Source organism: Falco biarmicus, chromosome 5 (assembly GCF_023638135.1).
Source record: "Falco biarmicus isolate bFalBia1 chromosome 5, bFalBia1.pri, whole genome shotgun sequence".
NCBI classification, from domain to species: Eukaryota; Metazoa; Chordata; class Aves; order Falconiformes; family Falconidae; genus Falco; species Falco biarmicus.
In genome coordinates this window covers 67,249,588-67,274,862 of record NC_079292.1, presented here as the reverse complement: position 1 = coordinate 67,274,862, position 25,275 = coordinate 67,249,588, and the positions used below count along the sequence as shown (strand labels likewise).

Here is a 25,275-nt window from a genome sequence, read left to right as displayed (position 1 = left end):
ACTGATGTTTCAGGATTTCAGATCAGATCACAGATTGGTACATTGGTAAAAAATAGATGGTAGATGTTTTTAAGATGTTGCTTGTAACATGAAGACATATCCTGCACAGAAAACTCATACATAAAATAAAATAAACTACTTTTAAAAGGAAGCCTCCAGCACAATGCTGCTATTCTCAGGCTAAAAGTGGTAACTTTTTGGCAATAACTTTTGACATGGAGGGGGCATACTTTAGACTCCATCGTCTACAGAAGCGTAAAGGAAACGGTAATTTATATTACATTAGACAGCAACAGTGTGGATTAAAACGTGTACTCAAATTCCAGAAAAATAATCAAAATTCTGAGGTACTGTCCATAAAAAAAATGGAGGAAGAATAGGAACTCTATGCTCTTTCCAGCTATTTTCAAAACTCCCAACTGGCTGATGAAATAAGACTTAAAGCCACACATTGTAGGGTAAGAAAGCTGGAAAGCTAGACAACACATTCCTGCAACATGTTAAGTAAACATTTTTCTGGAACCAGAAGCAGCCCACAATAGCACAGGCTGTTTGAGGAGTTTGCTGAAGAATCATAAGCAATGTTATTGATGGAATGCATGTTTGCTTTTTTAACACCCTTCCATTTCACAAGGAAAGCGGGAGAGGACCAGGGGACTGTTCTGTAGCAAACAAACGGAGCTTTGGAGCAACCGAAGAAGACAAATCTGCATATAAAATGGGAATATAAAACCCAGGAAAGAATGTTAATATTTTTAAGAAACAGATTCTTATTGCACAGTACAATCTCTCTACAGACTTCATAAATATGGCCAAAGGCTAGCCATACTTTATAAGCTACAACTTTATCAGAAATGGCAGTTGATAATAAGAACTACTAACCTTTTTCACTTCTTTACCCACTTACCTTCAGTAAAATATCTGCTAGGGATCCTATAACGTGCAAAGCTCCATCTTTTTTCCTTGGATCAATGTTTGGCTCTGTCAGAATCTGGTAGCAATAAGCCATCATTTTTGGTAATACCTACACAAGACAGAAAACACACAATCTCCTTTTGTCAAATTATTTTAATAGCATTGTTAAAAAAATTCATATAATGTTTTTAACTTAAAGTAGAAATTTTTTTCTTGGCCAAAGCAACTGTGAGGTACTACATGTAACATCTTTCCATAGTTAAAACTGAGAAGATTTCTTTTTAAACTTTTCAGCCAAACTTGTCAAACAATCTCCTTGAAATCTCACATTAGTAATAGTAAATAAGATATTTTTATTGTTGTCTTGAGGCAAATCAAAAAAGGTAATGAAAAGGCAAGAGGCTCAAACAGTACCTCACCATTTTTTTCCCTTAACTTCTCTTCTGTCTTGTGTCACACATATATAAATACATACATGTGTGTATATGTACGTATGAACATAATACATATTCAAGAACACCTTGGACAAAACCCTCATAAACTTATTTTAATCTATTGATTTTGGCAGTAACTTCTACAGTTGACTAGACTTAGAAAGGTTTCTTCACAAAACCAATTGTTTATTGTCATTTCCACACCCACTATGTGCTTTTCAGATATTATGACATTTTGACAATCTCAGTACAAATTATGAAAATGAGAAGGTCAGTGGGCAAGGACGTTTTTGACAATAAAGCAGTGGAAAGGTCATAGGCTATTCCATCTGACTATGCTCTTCTCTGAAGATCCATCTGGAAACAGAGTTCCATGTTTACTGGATGTTAAAATGGTACCCAGAAAAAAGTTGGCCGTTTTAGCAAACTGTTGTGTGCTTTCCAGGGCTCGGCTGGATACTCCTGCACAGATCACTAAGTACAGAAAGATCTACAGCAAAGCTATGCCCTCATTTAAAAAGTAACTATGAAATTGGTTTTGTTCTTGTTAATTTCATTGCTGTCAACAGGATTTTAAATAGTATCAGTGAAAATTAATAAAGATCAGGTTCTCTTTTCCTCCTGCTAATTTGGGAAGCTCAGAACAGCCATGACAGAGGCTGTTTGTAAACTCTGGAAAATACCAGTACGTCTATTCCAACTCAGTTCATATCTGGCAGGTTAATTGTAAAGCTGCAAGAGGAATCCACTTATTTATTTATACATACACACATATTTTAATTCTCCCATAATTAATAGCACTCAGCCAGAAAAGCATTTGACTATGTATTAGCAAGTAGATTTTTCAAGACTAGCTTCCCATAGCATCTTCAAATTTGAGGGAAAATGACATTGTTAAGAAAACTTCACATAATTAAAAAACACTAGTTCCATACCTCTTTTCTCTTCTTTGCAGCAGTATAAAGGAGATTCTGTGCTGCTGTTGTAGTGGATGCATAATCCTCAAATACATCTAACAAATTGGGGGGAAAAAAAAAGGTAAAAAAGATACTCCTTTTCTGAATGACATACCAATAAAGTTTTTATAAACCATTTTGTTTGTGGTATATCACAAAATCAGAGTGAATATTTAACTTCAAAACTATTGACACAGTGGTCTTCACTTCATGGTTAAAGAGTAAGACCCAAGCTTATGTCACATAGCTTATGAAAACATTTACTTCTTTCCTTCCAAATCTGCTGACGGCTCATCATTGCCTTTATTAGGAACGCATTATTTATTCATTAATTCTTTTGAAAACAGGTATTTAAGGGATGAAAAATCCTGGCTTTTTTTTAATTAAAACCACTATAGGAAGAACAACAATACATTCCAGCACCATCTGTGTACCATATGTACACATTTTTGGCTTGATATTATTAAAACCTCATGGGAAACTTTTTGTATGTAAAAAGTACTTGGATCTGGGGTAGTTTTAAATCTGCTGAAAGCTGAAGCTTTTTTAGCTTCATTCATTACAAGTAAACCTCCTTTAATCACATTGAAAATACAATTTATATCTTGAAAAAAAAAAATCTGTTCTGCCAAACATGTTCTAATCCAAATGTCCCTACACAAATCAAATAAAAAGATCTAAAAACATAATGTTAAAATGTGGTTAAAGTTACACACTAACTTTTCCTGAGAATGTGAAGATAAATGATGATTAAGAAATACTACCAGACTACTGGAATTCTTGTTCCAAACCAAAATGTGCCTCACTAAACTTCAAATTAATGTACTTTTATGCTTGAAGGGTTTTTTACCTTCCACAATACAATTTAGATCTGTATTTAACTGTTTCAACTATATATAAAATAGGATTCACTATTTACACAGAAAGAACCAAAAATCAGCAATGTGTTTGTGCCCCAGTGACCAACACTGTATCATGATTAATTTTTTTGCCTAACAACTCTCCAAGATTTTTCTGTGAAAATTTAAATTCTGTTTTCTCATATGTGAATCCCAAATCAACTAACTGGAAGTTTACCAAATGCTACATATCTCCATGGTGCCTGGCTTACAGGAGTTTTCTGCTAAAACTGCTGTATTTTAAAAGCATCCTTCTCTTTTTCAGTGACATGACTCTTTTAGTAACAGTAATTATTCATAATATGGTCCTATGTGATATTCCAAAGATTTTTGCACTACATCTTTGAAAGAATACATATATCTAATTGTCTTACAATTCAATAATAATAATTGGTAACAAAATGCTGAAGACTAACAATTTTCAATAGGGAAAGAGCAAGTCAGGCCTCTTCTGGTCAAAGCGAGAGCTGCAAGAACTTGCAGGCAGCTGGCACACTGCAATTCTGGATTCTGAAACTGGCATTAAAAAGTGAGCATGCCAATCTATTTGGGCTGCACTGTGCACATGTGAAGTAGGAAAAAAAGTTAAGATAATCATTTAGTTTAAAGCTACCAGCCAAGTGGCCAAAACTCACTTGATCTGCCGCCTTCTTTTAACTACAGATTGGTGAGATTTAAGAACCAAATTTTCTTCTTCCTATTGTTCAGGACACTGGTGAAGACAGAGACATTACAGTGGCCATGCTGTGAATTGGGACTATAGTGTACAGTTACAATGAAAGCAAAAAAACAAACGTTAAACACAAACATTTACCGAATTTCATTCGGATATATTCATATGGATCCTCTTGCCAGAGCTCTTCATCCTCATCTTTGTAGCACATTAGAGAGAATATCACTTCTTCTGTTATAGTCTAATATTAGAGAAGTCAAATACACATAAGCACACATAAAATCAAATTCCAGTACAGTTTCCCTCCACTACACACTAATTTACTCAACCTACTTTTCTGAAAAGTAAAATTCTTTTAATCAGTGCTCTTTTATTTTGGCTATCAGAAATAAACTTACAATATACATACTTCCCTTCTGCAACATCCTTACACATCAGTAATTATATATTTATAATAATACAGTACCATGCAAAATACACTTCAAGACATACATCGTCTATGAACAGCAGAACATCGTATTCTGCAGAAGGATCTCACCTTTGCAACACTTAACATGAGAATGGATTTCAGAGTCCTTCCTCCTAACAGTCATGGGATTAATTAACTACAGCAAGGGAGCTTATGACATGAAAAAATAAAAGCATAAAAATAACTTTTCACTTGTTCTTAGTTCACTTATGAAGCATGTCCTTAACACAGAGTTCAATACCTTATAGTCGATGTTCTCTTTGCATGACAATCAATTCTGAATTTCCAAATCTATAGACAATTCTGAACACTAGCAACTAATAAAAGCCAGAACATTATGACTGTCTGGCAGACTTCAAAAATAAAAATAAAGAACTTATAGAACAGATTCCTTAATTGAGGTTACAATATCTGCAATAAAAGGTAGTCATAATACCAATAAAATCAACCGCATTAATGTATAAATGCTATTTTTTGCCCAGATCGACTGCTGCATCAAAGATTCACGAAACATTCTTTAAAACTGCAGAACTGGTGGGGGTTTTGGAGTTATTTTAACCACGCTGATGACATGCAGTGTTTGTGACTGGGTTTTGTGCACTGACCTGTATGTGTGGCTTCATTTGCTTCCATGTTACAGAGTGAATAACCCCCTGGTTCAGATAATTTAATGTTTGCTGAAGAACACGTGGCGCAACATAGTCTTTTTGCCTGTATTGGTCTAAGATTCTTAAGAGAACCTAAAGAAATAAATTGGTATTTTTAAATAAAGACCGAAAATTCTCATGCATAGGCATGCAGTCCACCTCTTCAGTGAATGTACATGGACAGAATAATTGGTTTTATAGCAGAGGTTCTACTGTTAGTAATCACTGAAATGCCTTTGATCCAAAAAACAGAGATCACATAAATGTTAAGGATCAAATCCTGCAAGCATTCATGTACATGTCTACCTTTACTATTAGCCCTACTATGTGATCCCTTGTGATTGTAAGCCAAAGTTATACTGCAATGTTCACAGGCTCCCAGTTTACACAAGCCTCAGCAAAATTTGGAATAGATAAGGAAAAGACACAGTGATATTTTCAAACTGGTTGGCTTCTAGATCTGTTAGTGGTGTCTGTATTAATTTTTTAATGACAGGCCCCCAAAGACAACAAATTACTTTGGAAGAACAGTGATAAGAATAGAAATACTAAACTAGAAAAGAAGAATAGGTTACCGTTTAGATCTGTGAATCAGAAGAGATGCAAAACCCTTAACTTCAATTACCTATTGTAAACATCAGATAGTATCGCCTAGCATGCTGCCACAAACTCCATCACAAAAAGCTTCCTTGGTATAAAGGCTTGCTGTACTAAGAAAAACCTACAGTACAAAGCCACTAATCTGCACTAATGGCAGATGTACTCTTATGTGTTAATAAGCGTAAGAATTGGCATGTACATGAATAACAGTAAAAATCAAGGGCACTACATAACAAAACATTGAATCACGTCTTTTCAGAAGGCCAATTCTGCTTCATAATTCTTCATAAGATTATAACAAATCTTATTGCGAACCTAACTCTTTTATTAGGAATACTAAGTCTGATCTCAAGTCTTTTATACGATACGCTCCTTGGGCAAGAATTGTCTACATCTCATATAGACTCTACCACACTGTCAGCACTTAACAACTGATGAATAACTAATGAAGGCTTAGTAATGTAATATTCACGGTAGAATTCTTACTAGTCTGCAAAAAAATGTGACAAATCAGCATTTAAGAGCAGAAATGGAAGAAATGTGCAGATTGTCCAGTCCATTTAACTTGAAAGCTAAACTGCTCCCTCTGCTACATAGCCTAATCTCTTAGACAAACTTTTAAGTATTTCAAACGATAACTGCCCATGGGAGTCTATTTTTCCACTAAGGACTTAAACATTGCAAGGATTTTGGAATAGATATTAGACTGTTCCCCTTTTCAATTAATGCTTACAGCCTCACCACAACCATTCCTCTCCTTCATTCTTAATATTTACATATTTACACAAAATTAATATGCTAAGGGATAAACAATTCTGTTGTCAAACTGGATGGAGAAAAGTTGGTGGTTTTTTTTTTTGCGGACAACCCTGGTATTTCGAAATCTAGTTTAAATTTGACTTGAAATGACAACAACAGCCTGGCATCCTGCATCAAAGACACCGGAAATTTAAGCTGTAAGATGGCTGCGGATGTCACGTCAGGGATATTTCATCTGGCAGCACGCTGAGGAGCCACATATTCTGGAAATACACATTATCCAAACACTTGTCACATGAAAAAACAGCATTCCCAGATGGTTTTCAAGGTTTACAGGCCAAAGGGAATCAAGAGCCCAGAATCATGAGCAGGAGAGTGTACTGCATTCTCCTGGCTTCTTAGGAGTCTGTTTGGAATTTGTAACCCAAAGCCTGGACACCCAAGAGCTTTAGCTGAGCCAAAAGCCTGGCAACTACTGCTCCTTGTCATCCAGTATATGGCAGGCTGAATGAGGAGGAGCTGTGCCAAAAACATCCAAGCCTGGGAGCCAGCACTCTCAGGGCTTTCAGGCACCCGGTAGCTATAGCCATTCCACCAAACCAGGGAGATGCTGGAAGCCCACGTTCCCAGGAGCCTACAGCGGAACTGGCAGAGAACTAAGAGAACTCTGACAGAAATTGCCTTTCTTCTATGCAATTTTATCAGAACTGAACTGTGTCCACAACACCATGTTATTCACAAATAATTAGCATTCCCCACCCAAAAGAATTTCCTTGCAAACTACAAATTTATGCTATATTTTCATAAAATATGCTTTCTAGATATAAAGTAACTTCTATTACTGTTCTCCAGACACCTTCTAATCTGTCTGTATCTCCTTGAAATACAACAGTGTCATTACATTACTGTGCCTAAGTTGTTTGCAGCAAAAGCACTTACTAAAGACTGGTCTGAAAAACCCACGCTTCTATGACATGAGGCCTCTGCATCTATAGTTTTTTTTCTCTCAGATATATCTAGAATGTTTATATATGATGATAATACTGTTTTATCAGCACTTGTCTTGCACTTCTCAATCACTAAAAGGAATCCTGCCTGACGTTGTTCATTTTTGTTTAATGAATGAACTGCAGTACAAGCATACTGCTGAAAATACATTTCTTCAGAGAAAATGATTTCATTCAGAACCAAATGAACTGTACTTACCTGTTGTATGCCCACAGCATATGTTTTTAAAAAGAAGTCTGAGAATTCGAAGTATTCTTTAGTTACATTTCCAGGACTTCCATACCTTTGAAAAGAAGAGGACACAGATATTTACATTGTGAGAAGTCTACTGTAACTTCTGTTACAGTAACACAGTACTTTCCAAAACACAAAGGACCTTGAGTAGTCTTCCATCTCCAAAAGTATCCTTTCCCACAGGTTCCTTCTAAGCCATTATTTCCCTTATAATGCCCCATTTCCCTTTTCTTAGATTATCATAAACTACAATACTAAAGTCAAGTAAATATAGCTGCCTTTTAGTTACAAGCTCTATAACTTCCATGTTTATGGATTTATCTTCAAATCTTCCCCTGCCTTTACATTTGAGAATATAAGGACTTGTAGCTGAATGTAGTAAAAAAAAGAAAGCAGCACAACAAACCAAAATAAAAGACCCTGTACTTTTCCAGTGGGGCTAGTTTCTTGCTATCTTAGTCAAACAATTTCACTAAGAGCTCAGAACAGTCTGTGCTGGTGAAAAGCAGAGGACAGCAGCAGGAACACCTTTTTGGTGACCATGGGCTGTTAAATCAACTGAACTGTCTTGTCTAATTGCACCTCAAGTAACATTACAGATTTGTAATCCAAATTTAGTTTTTAATCAGTTTGTTAGTTTTTTACCGTTCAAAAAGACGAGCTACAATATGCAGTGCCCACTTCTTGCATTTCCACCACACCAGCTCCGGTCTATCATCTTCGTCAATCTGCAAAGTCTCCTATAAATAAATACATTTATTTTAAATTAGCCGTGTGTATTGTTGAGATAAATGATGATTTAAATATTCCTTACCAAGTAAACTAATACAAATGCACAGCACTGACTAAAGCTTTGATTGTTACCAGTTATGTAACATTCACGAACTTTCAAATATCTTAATTAGTCAATGTACCCATATATGTTCTATACTTGTACAATGCCTGTACTTCAATTTTCAAAACTATGCATATTTAAAAAACAGAAACTGTCAGATATACTTGAATACTACATGGTGGCATGCACTCTGGCTTAAAACAAATATACACGTCCTAACCATATATTAATGCAAAGGCTATTATAAGAAAGTTGAGGTTGTGAAATAAATTTCTAAAACACTTAGGAAATGCCAGTTAATGTTGTACACACACAAACAAGAATTTACTTTTTTTATTTTGTTCTTTTTTTGTCTATTTTTATATTACTATTTTTAATTTTTTCTTCAAGAAACATTAAGGACAGATGAAAGAAAAAGAGTAATGGAGACAAATGACAGGTTTGTGATGACCTTTTGTTTCCTGTTTAAAACAAGCTGGCTAAAATACTTGGAAATTTGCAAAATATCCCAGATCAGAGTTTACATGGTGTCACTACCTCAGACAATGAATTCTGACAGCTTACATGATCTTCCTGCATTTCCGTCAGAAATGCCACTTATTACAAGGATAAGAATCTTACATAGGTAACACCTTAAAAAATGGAACACTTAGAATATCTTCACATTGACTGTTCCTCAAATGTCAACACCCAAGTATCAAAGGTCTTTACAAAACTAAAACTTACTGGAGGGACATTTCTGTCAATGATAGTACGGAAGATCTCCATCCACTGAGTCATAGTCTGGTTATTCACCAACTGGAGCGGCAATGCATACTGAAACAAGAAGAAAACCCACAGTCACACAATACAAATTTTCTCTGAAAAAGGTAAAAGATGTTTCTACAGTAGTTACATTCTGAGAAAGATGAGGTTTTAAGGAAAATTAAGGCTAATTAGGTTAGATAATCAATACTACTCTAATTGCTTCCTCCTTGGTACAATTTACAGAGGAATTTCTGGGCAGGCAACTGTTTAAGGAAAGTTCCTTGGTATATTTCTTCCTCTTCTTTCACAATAGCCCAGCTAACTTTTAGGGACCACAGTAGCATCTACATTATAGGGTTTGGGTAAACCAATAGTATTTTAGTAAGTGAAATGTACTCCTAATTACTACCTAGCTACTATCTAGTAAATCTTACTTCTCTATAAAAATCCAAAGGAAAGTGACAACATTCAGGCAAGCTATTGAAAAGCAAAATAGGATCTTGGGATCTTTTTAATCTGCCCCCCCCCATCTAATAGCAAACTACTTTAACTTTTTAACCCGCAGTAATAATTTTCAGGCTACGCCTTATGTAGGATCTTGTTTTGTTTCCCATTCTCTAAAAGTATTTCCTCACCAAACTCATCCCTGTAAAAGCCAAACTCATCTCTGTACAATGCATGTGCATCAATAAATAATTTCTGCTAGATCTTCAGAAGATAACGACAAATGCCACCTACTGAAGTGCACTATTTGACAACTGTACCACTATATCCACTACTGACACTTTCAGAGGCCAACTAGCACAGTCTAGATGCTCACACTATTTATATCAGGTTATGTGTAACTTTATAAAAATAGGAACATTTCTCCAGTAAGCTGACAAATAGGACGTGCAGAAATACCTTGGTTCATTAAAAATTTAATCTGGGGGATCACATGACCAGTTTTGAAGTAGAAAAATCTATAAAGATCACATTTTTATAAAAACTGTTTATTGTACATGACTTTTCCCATCCAAACTGGTATTCTTACACAATCGCACCCATGAGTGTACTGAAGGGGGTCATTGTGCCCAGCAAAGCAAAAGTTTAGGTTTTCCTCTACATAGATGCCAACCTGAACAAGAGCATAGAAGATTTTTAAGATTTGTTTCTGAAGCAGTACAGAATAATGAGAGTTATCAGGCAGAAGCTGGATCATCTGCTGCTGGATCCGAGGCAAAAATATTTGCATTGCTGCTATGAGAGGATCTCGCTCCTCTGCTTTTTTGTATCTGCAAAGGAAACAAAAATGTTGGTCCAGGATCTACACACTGAAGATTCTAATGCTTATTCCGCACCAGCAATTTAATTTCTGTACCTTAAAAAATAAAATAAAATAAAAAAATCCAGCACTCACTCATTCACGCTCCCCTCCTCTAGCCCCCACCTCAACAATTTGTGCAAATTCCCTAACCTGTAAATACAGAAATGAAATCCAACAAATGTTACCTTATATAAATGCAGCTATTGGCAGGAGGAGCTAATGATCTTTACTACTGAATTGTCAGCTCACAGGAGCAGGGACTTGAATTCCTCTGACATTCATACCAATGCTAAACCCAGGTTGGGTGCTGAACAAATAGGACTGAACAGCCATTGAAAGGGAAAGACAGTTCCTTTATTTGTTAAAGATTCTCTCTTTCTCTGTTTAGATTTCTTTTGTGTGGTTTATAACATTCATACATAACAACCAATAATATCTTTTTTTAAATGAGTGAAAGTTCACTGCACTTCTAATTTACGTTTTGTGGATTTAGACTATCAGGAGGATGGTACAGGTAACAATATGTTCCAGGATATAGAAGTAACAAATAATTCGTATTCGTATAACCAGCATTTGGGGAATTTTCAAACAAAAGAAGTTACAAACATTTAAGAAATTTTTCACAGGTGGATTAAGTCAGATCAAAAGTACAAAGCCTCAAGAGAAATACATCAGTAAATTCATACAGATTATTGCTGGCATCTCTGCTTTCAATTCAGTGTTGATATAAAGATGATGAATAGTTTTCATTTATTTGCAGGAAAGGAAACATATGACAATTATTAATTGCCATTTTCTATCCAAATTCCTTGTAGAACTGCCAGTGCTCTTAAGAATGTTATTCCCAGTAATCAGCTAAGACTAAAAGTACTGATTCCTCATCTACTGATGGACATCAACTTACTCATAAGTCTTCACCAGCTGATACAGGCACAGGAGGCTCCCAAGCCAACTCCCACTGTTCTGAGACTGCAGGTAGTAGCCTATCTTGTCTACCACAGCTGTCCAATGGCCAGGAAAGTCATGTTTAATGATAGCACGGAGGCACATCGTCAGCTGGGCTCTATGGCGGGAGGCAAAAAGAAATACATTGTAACTAAATAAGATCGAGTCATAGTGTCTAATATTAAAGGATAGATCCCAAGTCTTGGTTGATTGGCCACAATACACTTATTACATTGTAAGTATCACATGTATTTTGACAGCACTGAAAGAGTTCTGAGAAGCAGCAGAGGAACAACAAGGCAAAAAATCCCAGTGGATTTAATTTTAAGGAAGAAACTGATTTCAGGACATTTTAGATACTTTCCTCCTTTCCTCCCTCCTCTCCAAATCTACCAGGCAATATTTGAAAACAATTGATTGCTCAAGAAACCAGCTAGCTTTGTACTTTGAAAATGAATGTTGATACCTCTACATGCTTATGAGGTCAAAAGCAACCACAAAAATCACAAATTCGTACATTTTTATTAAACAGTATTGGTCGGTATTATAATCCAAGCCAGAGGTTCCTCATGAAATTACAGTTTTCCTGGGATCTTCTAGAACAGCACTTTCTGAACCTCTGAAGCATGTGGCAGAGTCAACTGTGTAAAAACATCTTACTATTCCTTTCCCTCCATGCGCTTTTAGATGCCATTCACAATGGTGAGGCAAGACAAGATTGTTAATTGCCTAGCGAAGTGTGACTAAAAAAGTTGAGCGGCACTGAACTAGAAGCTGTAATACTCTTGGTTTGGCTAAGGAATCAAAAATCTGCAGAAAATATTGGTTCTTCTACATTTAGTTTTCCTTGGGTACCCTCTTGCAGTCCATTACATAACTAGCCACTATTGCATAGCAGTTCAAAAAGGGGCCCTCCACCTACCGAGCCTTTTAGCTTCCTACAAACCTACCTTCCCCCTCAAGCCTTCGGAGTTTGTGCTTGTTGCCAGTTTGGTTCCTCCTCCCCCCTTAATCTCACAAGCAAACAGTGAAAAAGATCAGTATTACAACAACAGGCTTGTTCCAATAAAGTTTCTTGGGAGTTTTTTAACCTCTGTCAAATCTACAAGTTTAGCCAGTATTTAGAAACCCTGTCTGTACTTTATTCCAGGTGATTGTCCCAGGGTTTTCAACAATCCTTTTAGATGCAGATTGTCATTGCAATGTCAGGACATTTTGAATATCAGGTTATGAAACGATGCCTGGACTAGTTTGCAAAACACTCTTCAAACTTGCATTATTTTGCATTCTTTTGTATAAATTTAGCCTTGGTATTTATGACATGATAGCAGGGGAAAACAACATGCCTTTACTACATTATCACAGAAAGAACACAAGCTGCCTTACCTGGCAGCATAACCTTGGCAAGGAGCACCTATCTCTTTCAGTGGAGATACTGATCATCTGCATTCAGTGTGTTAGAAAAGCTGAACTGGAAACAATGGTTTAGTTCATTTTCTTGTCTTGGTACAGGACCATTTATATCCCAAGCATTCCTGGCAGGTGTTTGTCTTATCTATTCATAAAGATCTCCAGTGACAGCAAAGCTATAGCTAATGCATTCTGGTGTTTCATTACTTTTTAAAGTGTTTTCTCTAATCCCCATTTCAATCTGTAGTCAATCACTCCTCTTCCGGATATGACTACTGACAAAAGATGACATATTTGGGCACCTAGCTGGTGGACAGGAGGAGGAAGAGAGAAGAGGATTTTCTTCTGTTTTTCAAAGATGAACATCTATACGCTACAGCCTAATCCCATCCTATCAGCCTCACTTTAATTAAAGTAGTGAACAATCATAGTCTGTAGTATGCTGTGAGTCTGAACCACTCTTCCAGCAAAAAGAGAACAGCATTTCTTCATTCTTTAACATCTTAAAACCAAGAATGCTAATACACATTTAAATACTGGGATTACATATAAAAATTGCAGAAGTAATTGACAAAAGGCCTACAAAAAAAAAAGAAAACAGATCTTGGGCAGTATTTCTCTGAATGGTTAATTCTTATCGCAGATAGCCCTCTATGCTATCTGCCGTGAACCAACCAAGTAGACAGGCTGTCACTACAGCAAGTGTTGTAAGACACTTTAAACACCGTAAGAGCATAAATCACATCACAGGGCTTTTAGCCTGGTTACTACATTTCTGGAAAACAAGTGCACATAAATACGTTAAAATTTATCATTATTACATTTTCAAAGTAAGTACTTGCTTCACCTCCCAAGAAACTTAAGGATTTCACGTTAACTACATCAAGACTGGTAGGTCTGAAAACTTGAGCTATAGAAATATCTCTACACAGTATAAGATACCTCACTAAGTCAGGAGAACGGATTATTCCTTCCACAATGTTATCACGAATCTGCTGACGATCATTTTCATGAATGTTGAATGGAAATACTGCTTCTCCAGGAGGTGGTTCACGATCCGGCCAGTACTGTGTCACCATGTTCTTCAGGTAAATGGCAGCTAAGTAAAAACATTGAGGAAATAATAACTTAAGTCTTAACACAGCTCCACATTACTCTGCGCTCAACCTGTAGTACAGTTGAAAGTAGAACAGAATTGAAAAGACAACTGAAAACCATTGCATGAGTTCTTAACAATTATAGGTAGTAAGCACAGCTGCGTCAGAAAACCATTTTTTTATGATTCCACACAAGGTCAGGTTCAAGTGTGTGATTCTAAACAGAACAGAGTAGTATTTCAGTCAGCTTCTATTGGGGTACCCTCTTTATTATTCTATATGGCCATAATATTCCATCGTTCTAAACAAGCAAACAAAATTCTACTTATCTGCATTTTTGCTCATCCCTAAAACAACTACTCAGGCTCAGTAAGTGAAGTTTTGGAAGGCTCCTGTAAACAAATCACTGTACAGGCAGGTGGGCCACTCTGCTTGGGGAAATGCCCCGTGTGAAACTGGCATGTGGCTTACGTTCTATTCAAACAAAATGTTTGTTGTGAATTCCCTAAGCTTTATCTCACTATTAGGATTCCTCATAATCCCTTAGAATTGTTCCCTTCTGTCTCACATGAAAAACCATGAAAAATAAAGTTAATCTTCAACTGAAAATAAAGCAGCATTTACGCCTTAGTACTAAAATGCCTGTAGGCATTCTTTACAAAACATGAAATATGGTGTAAAACATTAAAGAAATGTTCTTAATAAACTCTTATCCCTGTACTACTTTGGTTGATTACTAGCTAGGGCTTTAAAGTATAAATAAAATATCCTTGGCTACAATCATTTCTCTTGGTGATGACAAATTGCAAAGTATGAAAATATGCAGTTTGTAAAGTATTTTATAGGAACAAGAGGAAAAACACTTCTTTGTCTATGACGTGCCAGAATATTCAGACAAGAAACAGGTCCAGAAAGACCAGCCCAAGACTTTAATTTACTCTGCCCATAGATCTTGTTGTTATACAAATTCTTGGCTTTTAAAATATTCCCAGGGAAACCTGTTGACTTTACTTTTCTATTTTATACCTCTGCTCTGGAAAAACAAAAACAAAAAAACCCAAAAATTATGTTCTACATACTTCCCTGCCCACCCCCCACCCCCCGAATGGTACTGAAATGAGACATTAATTTATAAAAATGATCTTATGGAGTCCAGATTAAGCATCAAGCTTGACTGCAGCAGAGTTTAACAATGCCATACAAAGTTGGATTATCTTTGAAAAAATAAATGCCAGCATGACAAACAGCATATGTCAGCATGCCCCAACACACTCAGGGGATTAATGGGATCTGTACAAAAAAACCCAACAGTGCTTCTATGGGAAATGTTGTTCCATAGGATAAAAAGAGCTGTGAACAGAAAGATCGATTTCTTGAAAAAGCTGAATATTTTCTGTGTCTGACAAAAACATTTGAGTAGTTAAAATGGATTACGAGAATTTAGAATCTGATCTTACACAAATGTATATCCTATAGTTAACTGCATCACCATACCTGAACTCACACACACAGTTGGGCAACCTTCCTAGACACGCTCAGACTACAAATTTATAACTTAGCAGTTATGTGACATTCCTTCACATCTACTTTTGTAAGCAGACACCACAGATACCGATTAAGCACACGTGGCTACCACTGACCTAGGGAATTGTGGGGGTTTTTCGGTTTTTAGAAACTTCATTTTTCTAGGAAAAGGGTTTCAAATAGAAACATGTACTCAAATGAGATCCACTTTTTTTAAATTCCCACTTCTCTTGGCATCACTACTTCTTCACCACCAGGAGAAAGAACACCTAAGGCTCCCTGCGTACTCAGTTTTGAGCAGAAATCATTCTCTTTTCATATCAGTATCACAGCAATCCAGTAGGGATCACTAGAAACACAGGGAAGCCAAAGCAGGACTCTACTCTATGCCCTTGGTTTTATCTGGCCCTCACGTACGAAAGAAATGGCAAAGAGAGACCCTTTTCATTTCCACATTCAGAACAAACATGAACTTACATTGCAACAGCTCAATACTCCGTCAAACTAACATACTGACTTTCTATCGAAAGAAAATGAAACAAGGAATTTCTCTCACCTGCTTGACGCACTGGAAATTCAACTTGATCTGATACTATGATTTGCAGTAGACTTGGAGCAAAATTGATGATCTTATAGGACTGAAATACATATAAAACACAGTTAGCAAATCACTACATTTAAAGAAGACTGTACTACCAAAAGCTGATTACGAAATACATACTAAGGATTTTGCAGTGTTCTTTGATTCTCCTTATAAAGTATGGAAGGTTTTAGCACTTGGATTTGCCCAGATCTACAGCAATCCCAGTAATTACTTGTAAAAGCTGAGCATATAACAGCACTTGGGTGGAGTAAGTAGTGATGGAATCACAAGGCTTTCTATTAGACATTAGTGATAGTAAATATTTAAATAATTCTGAGAACGCATAGTGAGAAGCATTACAGATTTGTCTTTGAATTATTTAACTTAGCCTCATAGGTCAAATGAATTTTGGCATGCTTCATCAATAGATACCATTTATTTGCAAAATGGATTGTGGTATAATAGCAATACTGAACTTTGAAGAGATTAAGAAAACCATTTAAAATTATTTTCAAGTGTAAGCAGCAGCTGCATTAGCCACATATTATACAGCTACCTTTTAAAGAACTAGATGTATACTGCTTCTTAAGAAAAAAATAAAAACTGAGGAAACACAGTGGAATAACCATTTTTAATTAAAATCAAGCATAGACAGATAACGTTTCAAAACCCACAGCCTTCCTGGGAACTTTTCAAACACTACATCAGCCACGCAGCTCAAGAATTTCAAAGAGAAAACAATGCTCACTGAACCTCTGAGCAAAGCACGCCAGATTTAAAAGATGTGAAAATCTGATAGCATTATACTGCTGTCATTCAACAGGGGTCCTCCAATGTGAAGAATTGTTGACTCAGCATGGTGCAGTTACGGCTAAGCCTTGGCAACATCACTCATTACTAGTAGGTCAGATCTTTCATCACTTAGATCCATGTGCTTTATGTTCAAAAAGAGATGTTTACTGGGGCTAGATGGCAGAAGCTTTCTTTATTTCACCTTTTATAGTATTTCTTTCTAACTAGATTATGCCTGGCAGCTCTGTGGTTGTTTCCAGAGCTATGCTTTAAGTACAAGTAAACTACACCCTCCCGTAAACTTTGCCTCGTTTGAAAGCTGTGAAAGAAATAAATTCTGCTCTTCATGTATCCAGTTCATTGATCTAACATTTCCATAATGATGCAAAATTACATTGCTTTTGTGCTGCCTACATGTAACAGCTGCATCACAACACTATCATTCAATAATTTTACCAAATCACTTAACTTTCTGGCCCTCATTTTACTGATTATAATGATAGTGGAATGCTAACCTACTCTGTGCTCAGAGACTCATTTGATGTTTATAGAGTAATCTGAGATCTCAGATAAAAGCAGTAATGGCAAATCAAAAGCATACTTTCCTGCAATTCCCTTCTCTATAAACTTTAATTATCCATAAGAAATGCTCCAAATAAAGTAAAAGCTGTAACAGACAGCACAGGAAACTCCACTCATCTATGGACATGCTGAAATACCATCTTTCAACGCCAACTGGTTAAAGCGCACTGGATTCCAAAGATAACCTTTTAATTGAGTATCCTGGAGTGCAAAGCTTGCCCTTCAGTTGCTACTGGAGAGAACCTGTACAGTGTTGGTGGGTTCTGACAGGGGCTGCAGCATCCTCCAGCACTCAACACCTGACTCCCACGTACATAAGGAAAGCATGAGAAATCCCAACAGCACAGGAAACCAAAAATGTACGTGAACTCTTGATCATCCTTTTTCTTCTAAAAAACATCAATGTGCTGTTCTCAGACCCAATCTACATACAGATTTTACTACTATAAACACACTGATTTAAGAATGCAACCTTTTGGGGAGTTGTTGTTTTGTTGTTGTTTTCCTGCAGTAATCCTACCAGTATCACATTTGGGTGGACAGTGATAACAGTATAAATAATTTCCTTTTCCCTGCGCAAACAGCTTTTCCTGATTCTATATTAAAGTCACCGCTTCTCCAGGAAGCTTTATTGGTACCACTTATGCTGGGATACAACTGCTGTCCCTGAAGTTTTGCCAGTATATATACAAATACGGTTATTTGGCCTGCACAGCAAATCCTCTCGGCAAGTGCCTGGAGTGACAAAAGACACATTAAGCAGAAGGTATGCAGAGTGTCTCTGAGGGGGCCTCATCCCTACCAGCACACTGCTATGAGGGTTTCTTTACGCTTTACATACCAACACCCCTAAAGATCACAGGGACACATTATCAAGCTCCCACTAAATCCCTCTACTCCGTACTGCTGTTATTATCATAATTCACACTTCTACATAGCTTTGTTTTCTACTCATTATCAGAAACATGAACACTGTAGAGATGAACAGAGATTGTGTGCTCAGTTTAGAAACAAGACACCTGATTCTGTTGTATTTTTGAAGCTCAAATACCATCCTGCTCACTTATGCAGCAACAAACTACACGCCGCTTGCAATTTTTAGAACAGAGGACTTACTGAAAAGCTGTATGCAGCAACATTTTTCCTATACCAGCACATTCTCGCTGGTTTAGTCGGCACGCTAATTGTGATCTTGGGATGTTTCCTCCCCCTGCCTTGCTCAGGAAACCATACAACAGGCTCCTGGACACCAGCAAGTAAAGCTGTACGTATCACGTGAGCAGGTGCAGACCAAGTGTCACGTGTGCACTGTGTAAATGGAAAGAGACAAGGAAGAGACCTCAGAGCTGGATAAGTTCAGCAAGACATTTATATCATTATAGCTGCACCTGATGGAGGGAGAGCAGGAATATCGTCAATCCCCCAGAAGGAACGGAAAGCTATCTGCTGATTTTGAAGAGCCATGCCCAGGAGCCGCAGGGAGGCACCAGATGGCTGAAACAAGACCTTCAGTGGAACTCCTGTAACAGCATGCTGCTTTGTGCAGTTTGTGAATAATTACATTGCCTTGAATTCACAAGTTGCGATCTGGTAAAACTTTCTGTGAAGGTGCCAGTTGATGGGGGCATATATTTATTTTGAAGGAGAAAGTAAAAGTTTTTCAAAATAAACTTTCACTGAGTACTTACACAGAACTATTATTTTAAAGCTGTGTAAAACATACACTGTCTGCTCTTGCATGGATCACAGATCAGAGCATTTATGCTAAAAACCAAATAAATCTCATTTTGCCTCCATTGAGATTAAGGGGATGGGATAGAGCAATGTGCAAGGTAGCAGCTAAACTGGGAGAGGCGTACAGCATTGGTAAGATACACCTGGGTAAGTTTACAGCAATGGAGAAGAGATGCATATGTTCCCACGCATCTTATTCCACCTGTGTCTGCTGTCTGAGGGTGGGCTCCGCAGCTGCACAGCTTTCTGCACTCTGTCCTTTCACCTTTGGCCTAACATGTATTCCTTCCCACTTCAACATCACAGTTCCAGTCTTCAAAAAAACTGAGAAAACATCATTTTTTGCTTATTTCCTCTTCTATTTGATTAGATATAGAACAGATGAGACTCAAGAAAGCCTCAGATGAGCCACTGAAAAACAAGATGAACGCTGTCACATGTAAAGGACTAGAATGCAGTGAGAGATTAAGCAGGAAATATATAGTTAAAAAATCCCCTAATGAATCCTGCTGAATCAAACACTTTTCATATCTAACATTCCAGTTTTGTTTTGAGGTTATCATATATTATATACTACTGAACTCATTTCAGGAAGCAGCATTCTTGTGTCTTGCTTGCTGTTGCATTTAAAGCCTACAGCAAGCAACTGCTCCATAACCACATTTGTCAGTAACCTTACCACTGCGCTCATGGCAACCACAGTGGTTCAGTGCAGAACGGCACTGGAAGGTGCTTCTTCCCCTGCAGAACAACAGAACAATCTAGGACAATGGATATGGAAAACTGGGGTCTTCCCTCAGGTTCTGCAAGGAAAGCTAAGACCATCCTTCTTCACCAGCAGTAAATATCTCATTCTCTGCACCTCTGAATCCAAGTATGGCACATAGAAATTGCTGAAATAGCAAGGCACTACATCTCTGTTTGCAAAGACGAACACACGGAAGTCTGTACCTTGAATACATACGCAATTAACTGTTTACAAGGATTATTTTAAGGTTTACATACCTTTGATCTGAATGCTTAACTATCTGGTTTACAAAGTTTTATTTTCACTTTGCTGTGCACTGAAAATCTGTTACTTAGAAATTCCATCAGTGTCACACTTGGGAATATTTTTGCAGTTGTTAATAGTATTTTCTCTCTTGTTTTTTCAGTCACAGACAGTTATTAAAACAAACCAGAACTTCAAAAGACACTTTCTCCTTTCCCTGTCTACACACAAAGGTATTGTTTGGGGAAGGGAAAACACAGTGATTTTGTAGAGAGTGAAAAGAAGCTCATGTAGGTTCTTGCACATGCTTCTTTCCTCTGTGGGTTCTGCTGCCAGATTCATCCAGTCTCAAACAAACCCCGCTTTCCACAGACCTTCTAATCATGCAAGTCAACTTCCTTATTAAGCTGGTCTTCAATATAAATACATGAGATTCCTTCCCCTAGGTAATGAGGTACTCATTTCACTTTCAGAGTGGCCTTAAGACCCCTGCCTACTACCTCAACGAACATGTGGAAGATGCTGAAGGAAGCCCAACTTCATTCTGGACTCTTGGGCTTTTGGGCAATCTTCTCACACTTCTTTCTCTTCTTCCAGCGCTGCTACTCAGTTCCTGTCAAAGCCAAATTCTGCAGCTCCTTCTCAACATTTAAAGAAACAGCTGTATTTCTGCAATTGTGTTCCTATTTTCCCCTTTGTTACAGGCCAAAGAGATCTACCACAGCTGGTTGAGCCAATGAAGATTAATGCATTAAAACTGTATGGTAACCCTAACCGAACTGGTATCAGAATGACTTTGTGTGTTCACATAATCAGACAGTATATTCCACAACATTCTAAGAACTGGCACGTGAAAGCAGAATTTAGCCATTAAAAAAAAATTAAAATTAAAACCAGCAAAAGCTCCTGAAGTCCATGAGACAGACCTAACAGTAACAGCCTAGAACAGATACCAAAGAAAGGTGCACAGAAATTGGTATGACAATTGACTGTTCTAGTAAGTACAGTATGATTGATTAATATGATCACAAAGTGCACACTGGTTCTGATTTGACAGCTGAAGAAAAAAATGAGGGACACATGAAAAAAACAGAGGGGTATGGAAGGATGTGTACACTTATAAAATCAACAGGCTAAAGGGGAAATGACAGCAGTTACATGATAGAGATTGCTGACCTGGCAGGAATTTACTGCTTCGGTTTATCAAGAATCACATTCCTGACAAATCCCACATTTACATTTGTGTTCAGGTCACTGAGAGAAGTGAAGTTTGTTGATGACTCAGAAGTGGCATGCATCATCCAAGGAGAAAGATCAGAAAAATCCTACAAAGAATTGAATGATCTTTAGAACTGCACCAACAAAAATGGAGTAGAGTAACAGGACAAAGTACACAGTATGCACTCAAGGATGACAGGAACTTCTCCTAAAAGTTTGAAGTTTCTTAGAAAGGAACAACCACAAGATAAAAGGACCTCTGTATACTCAGTGAGAAGAAATATGTAGACATTGGACACAAAGAAGGTAATTGTAGTTTTAGGATGTATCAAATGAGGTATTGGTGGCATTCAGTGCGAGGCTTTCTGGAATGCTGCAAACACAAATTATGAGATTGCACACGAAAGATTAATTCAAAAGGAAATGAGCACAGAGAAGAGCTATGCTCACCTATTACTAATTTCATAAATTCACTTTTATGATAAGGCAAGGGAAATACAGTCTGTTGAGGCTAGGAAAACAGGCCGGTAAGCATTAGCCTTTGACAAATATGTCAGGGAGGGTACCAAGAAACCTATTCTGGTTAAGAAGTAAGACTGGCACAAATGGATATAAATGGACTGTAAACTAATTTCAGCTGGAAACCAACACTTGTTTCTAGCTGTGTGAGGAAGAAAATTCACAAACAGCCTTCCAATAAATGTAGTAAGGGGAAAAAATAAAATAAGGAATCTTGATTCCATTTCTGAATGCAGTTAGATGTTAACCCAAAAGGCAGAAAGCAACTTCACTGACTTTGCTCTATCTTTACACAGGTTCAGGAACATACAGAAGAGAAAGAGGCATTTTCAAACATGCTGGGGCTTTTTACAGGTGAGCAAGCTTTCATTTGTTTTAACTTCATTCCCTACACTCTATGTTGCAAGCAAATTAGGGAGTTGGGACTATTATATTGTTCTGAAGGACTCGCTGTATTGGTACAAGCAATGAGGTGCCTATGCAGAGGTGCTGTATTGGTGGACTAGTAGGATTTATACTCTCTGGGAAGCTCCTGTCACTATCTACATTCAAACTTGAAAGCAAATGTACACCACAGATGGGCTAACACAAGTTAAGTTTTACCTCAACACCCATTAGTATGTACGATGAGCAGCATCACTTTAAGTACTGCACAGAAGAAACAGGTGAGCCCTGTTCTGTTCAGTCAAGTGTTCTATTACCACTCCAAGTACATACTGTTGGAGTTTTTTCTATATGGTTGGTGGATTTGTTCCTTCGCTAGAACAAGATAAATGCTAGAACAGCATCTGGACTCCAGTACTTACAGGAACACAGTGACATGTCAACATTATCATTAGATACATGGGAGTCTGGTATGTCGCTTTGAAGTCTTGCTTCAAAGCACTGAAAGGTTTCAAGATGTCACAGACCCAGGTTAAGCCACATTCCCCAGGAGCACTTTTGTTCCACTCATCCAAAGAGTCATGTCAAACCCAGTGCTGCTTCAGTACGTTATGTCAGTCAGATACATCATGCTTCACTGAGTAACAGGAAGCCTACACAATAATAGGTATGTCTTCATTTCAAGATTCATTCTTTGTAACAGCGAAGAGAAAACGTGTCAGCTATTTTAAATAAAAATCTGTGTCTCCACCTGTTCTCAATAAATACACTTATACTCTTGAATCAAAAACCTGAGTCTTTCATGAGAAGTGCATTATCCATCCCTTAAACTTAAAACATTTTACAGGTCTTGATCTTAAAATGCTTTCAGAACTCTTCCTGAGCTTCACAGTACTTTTTGGTGATGTTAAACTGACATAATGAGGAGTAGGACCCAGGAATCCAGACAGCTGCCTCTTTGTTCTGAGCCTGCCAAACACACAGCAGTTATCACAGTAGTTTTGACTCCTGCACAACAGGCTGCTAACAAATATTTGCAATTTCACTCTCAGTCCTTAACAGCAAGGATAAAAATAGGTACCGATGAATTTTTAAAGTAACTATGCCAAATAAAGAAAAAGAGGTTTGCATTTTTATCTAACTATCCCCAAGAACATTCTCAATGTCCAGTACTTAATCCACTGATTATTACTAAAGGAACTTGCCAATTGCTAAAGCAAGGATTAGCTCTATCTAATTCAGAAGGAGTTTTAAGTTGCCTAAATAGAAAATTAAGCCGGAGGAGTAATCCTGAAGCAGCAGTAATTCCTGACAGCCGATTCTCATGAAATCCATGTCCTGATGATCACATACTCCATCCAAGTGTAGAGGTTAAAGCTTTACTCATGCTGTGCAAGGGAACCGTCTCTTTTTCTCAAGCGTCCAAGCTCAGACTATGGTCACCGTTCTGACTCAGCGGGTGCTGCCGCTGCACTAACCGTGGGGTGCTGTGACAAATACTACCCGTGAAAGCCTAACGTGCCTTCCTCCAAGTTGTACTGGGCACGGTGCTGAACGGGACGAAACTAACCCCGGAGCGCCACTGCTACCTGCCGCCTGCGGGAGCCAGGGCGAGCAGCGCGGGGGGCGAGCAGCGCCGTCCCGTCCCGCACCGCCACCGCGCGGGCCACGCCGAGGGGACACGGCCCCGCTCCGCTGCGGCGCGCCCCGCTCCCGCAACGCTGCACGCAGCCCCGTGCGGGCACCCAGCCCGCCCGCCGCGCACCGCGGCCGCGCTCCCCGCCGCCACCCGGAGGCTGCGGTAGCCGGCAGAGCCCGGCCGGGGGTCCCGCTGCCAGGCCGTCCCCGCCCGGCCCTGCCGAGCGCCCGGGCCAGCGGCGCGGCGGGGCGGCCGCTGACAGCCGGCGCGGAAGGGCCCGCTCCGCCGGGGGACGCCGCCGCCCCCGGCCCGGCCCGCAACCCGCGCACGGGGAGGGCGGCGGCGCGGCGACCCCCGCCTCACGGCGCCGCGCTGCCGAGCGGAGCGGGCGGCCGGGCGGTGGCGGCGCCCCGGCGCGGAGGGGGCGCACCCCGCCCCTGGCGGCGGGGCCGGGCGCCCCCGTGCCGCGCGGCGGCCGGGGTGAGGCGCGGCGGGGCGGGGGCGGGGCAGGCCGCCGGCGGGTCCCGGCCGGGGCAGGCCGCCCCCTCACCTGATTGAGCTCGTTCTCGGCGGCGATGCGCAGCTTGGGGTCTATGGTGCCCTTCAGAGCCTGGATGATCCTGTTGGGATCCATCTTGCCCTCCCCTCGCCGGCAGGCAGCGCTTCCCCGGGGGCAGGAGGAGGAAGCGGAGCCGTCGCCGCTAGCGCCGCCGCCCCCCCGTGCCACAATCCCAGGCTCGTGTCCCCCACCCCCCCCGGTCCCTCTCCAGAGCCATTCACCGGTTTGCGACAGCTGGGTATCGGGAAGCGGGCACTACTTTACGGCCGCAGCGCCGCCTTCTGGCCTCGTGCAGGGGTCGGCGAGAGGTGGCCGCCATCTTATTGTACGGACACAAGTCAGCCGGGACGGGCGGCGGTGGGCGGGGTTAGGGGCCGGCTGCCACGCCGGAGTGGCGCGGGGGCGGCCATGTCGCGGTACGGAACCGGGGCCGCGGAGCCCGCCGCTTCCCCCGTACTGAGGGAGACAGCGGCCGGGGGCGGGGGGCCGGCTGGCCGCTCCTCTGCATGCGGGAGCGCTGCCCCGTACTCCGACCGCAGCAGGGGGCTCGGCTGATGGTACACCGCCGCTGTCACGGCGATGGAGCGGGGAGCCGGGTCCTGCGGCACCGGACCCCGGCGGCGAACGGGCCCGGGCAGCTGCGGCCGCGAGGGGGCGGCGCTGCCGGGGGCGCAGGGGCTGGCGCAGCCGTGCTGAGGCCTCTCCGGGCACCGTGCGGGGCTGGCGGGGCTGGCCGAGGCGCACCGGTCCCGCAAGGCGCTTGGTTGCCCCGCCCCATCCCTCTGTGCCAGCACATACTTAAAAAAGCCCCAATAA

The 25,275-nt window shown here is 39.8% G+C and overlaps 1 protein-coding gene across 4 annotated transcripts in view; it reads right to left on the bottom strand.

Moving 5' to 3' along the window:
* Positions 1–24,811, bottom strand: part of IPO8 (importin 8) — a 50,912-nt gene extending 26,101 nt beyond the window's left edge. The window contains exons 1-12 of one of the 4 annotated variants that reach the window (XM_056340184.1): positions 24,681–24,811; positions 16,015–16,096; positions 13,780–13,936; positions 11,387–11,545; positions 10,294–10,450; positions 9,156–9,245; positions 8,240–8,334; positions 7,559–7,643; positions 4,952–5,086; positions 4,019–4,118; positions 2,285–2,361; positions 908–1,024 (exon numbers count right to left, since the gene is read on the bottom strand). In XM_056340184.1, the coding sequence (XP_056196159.1) occupies positions 908–1,024; positions 2,285–2,361; positions 4,019–4,118; positions 4,952–5,086; positions 7,559–7,643; positions 8,240–8,334; positions 9,156–9,245; positions 10,294–10,450; positions 11,387–11,545; positions 13,780–13,916 (1,152 nt within the window). In that variant the 5' untranslated portion in view covers positions 13,917–13,936; positions 16,015–16,096; positions 24,681–24,811. Of the gene's footprint in view, positions 1–907; positions 1,025–2,284; positions 2,362–4,018; positions 4,119–4,951; positions 5,087–7,558; positions 7,644–8,239; positions 8,335–9,155; positions 9,246–10,293; positions 10,451–11,386; positions 11,546–13,779; positions 13,937–16,014; positions 16,097–19,292; positions 19,453–23,739; positions 24,205–24,450; positions 24,657–24,680 lie in introns of those variants that run through there. The other 3 variants (XM_056340183.1, XM_056340185.1, XM_056340186.1) reach the window with 3 other exon arrangements.
* Positions 24,812–25,275: the final 464 nt, after the last annotated feature.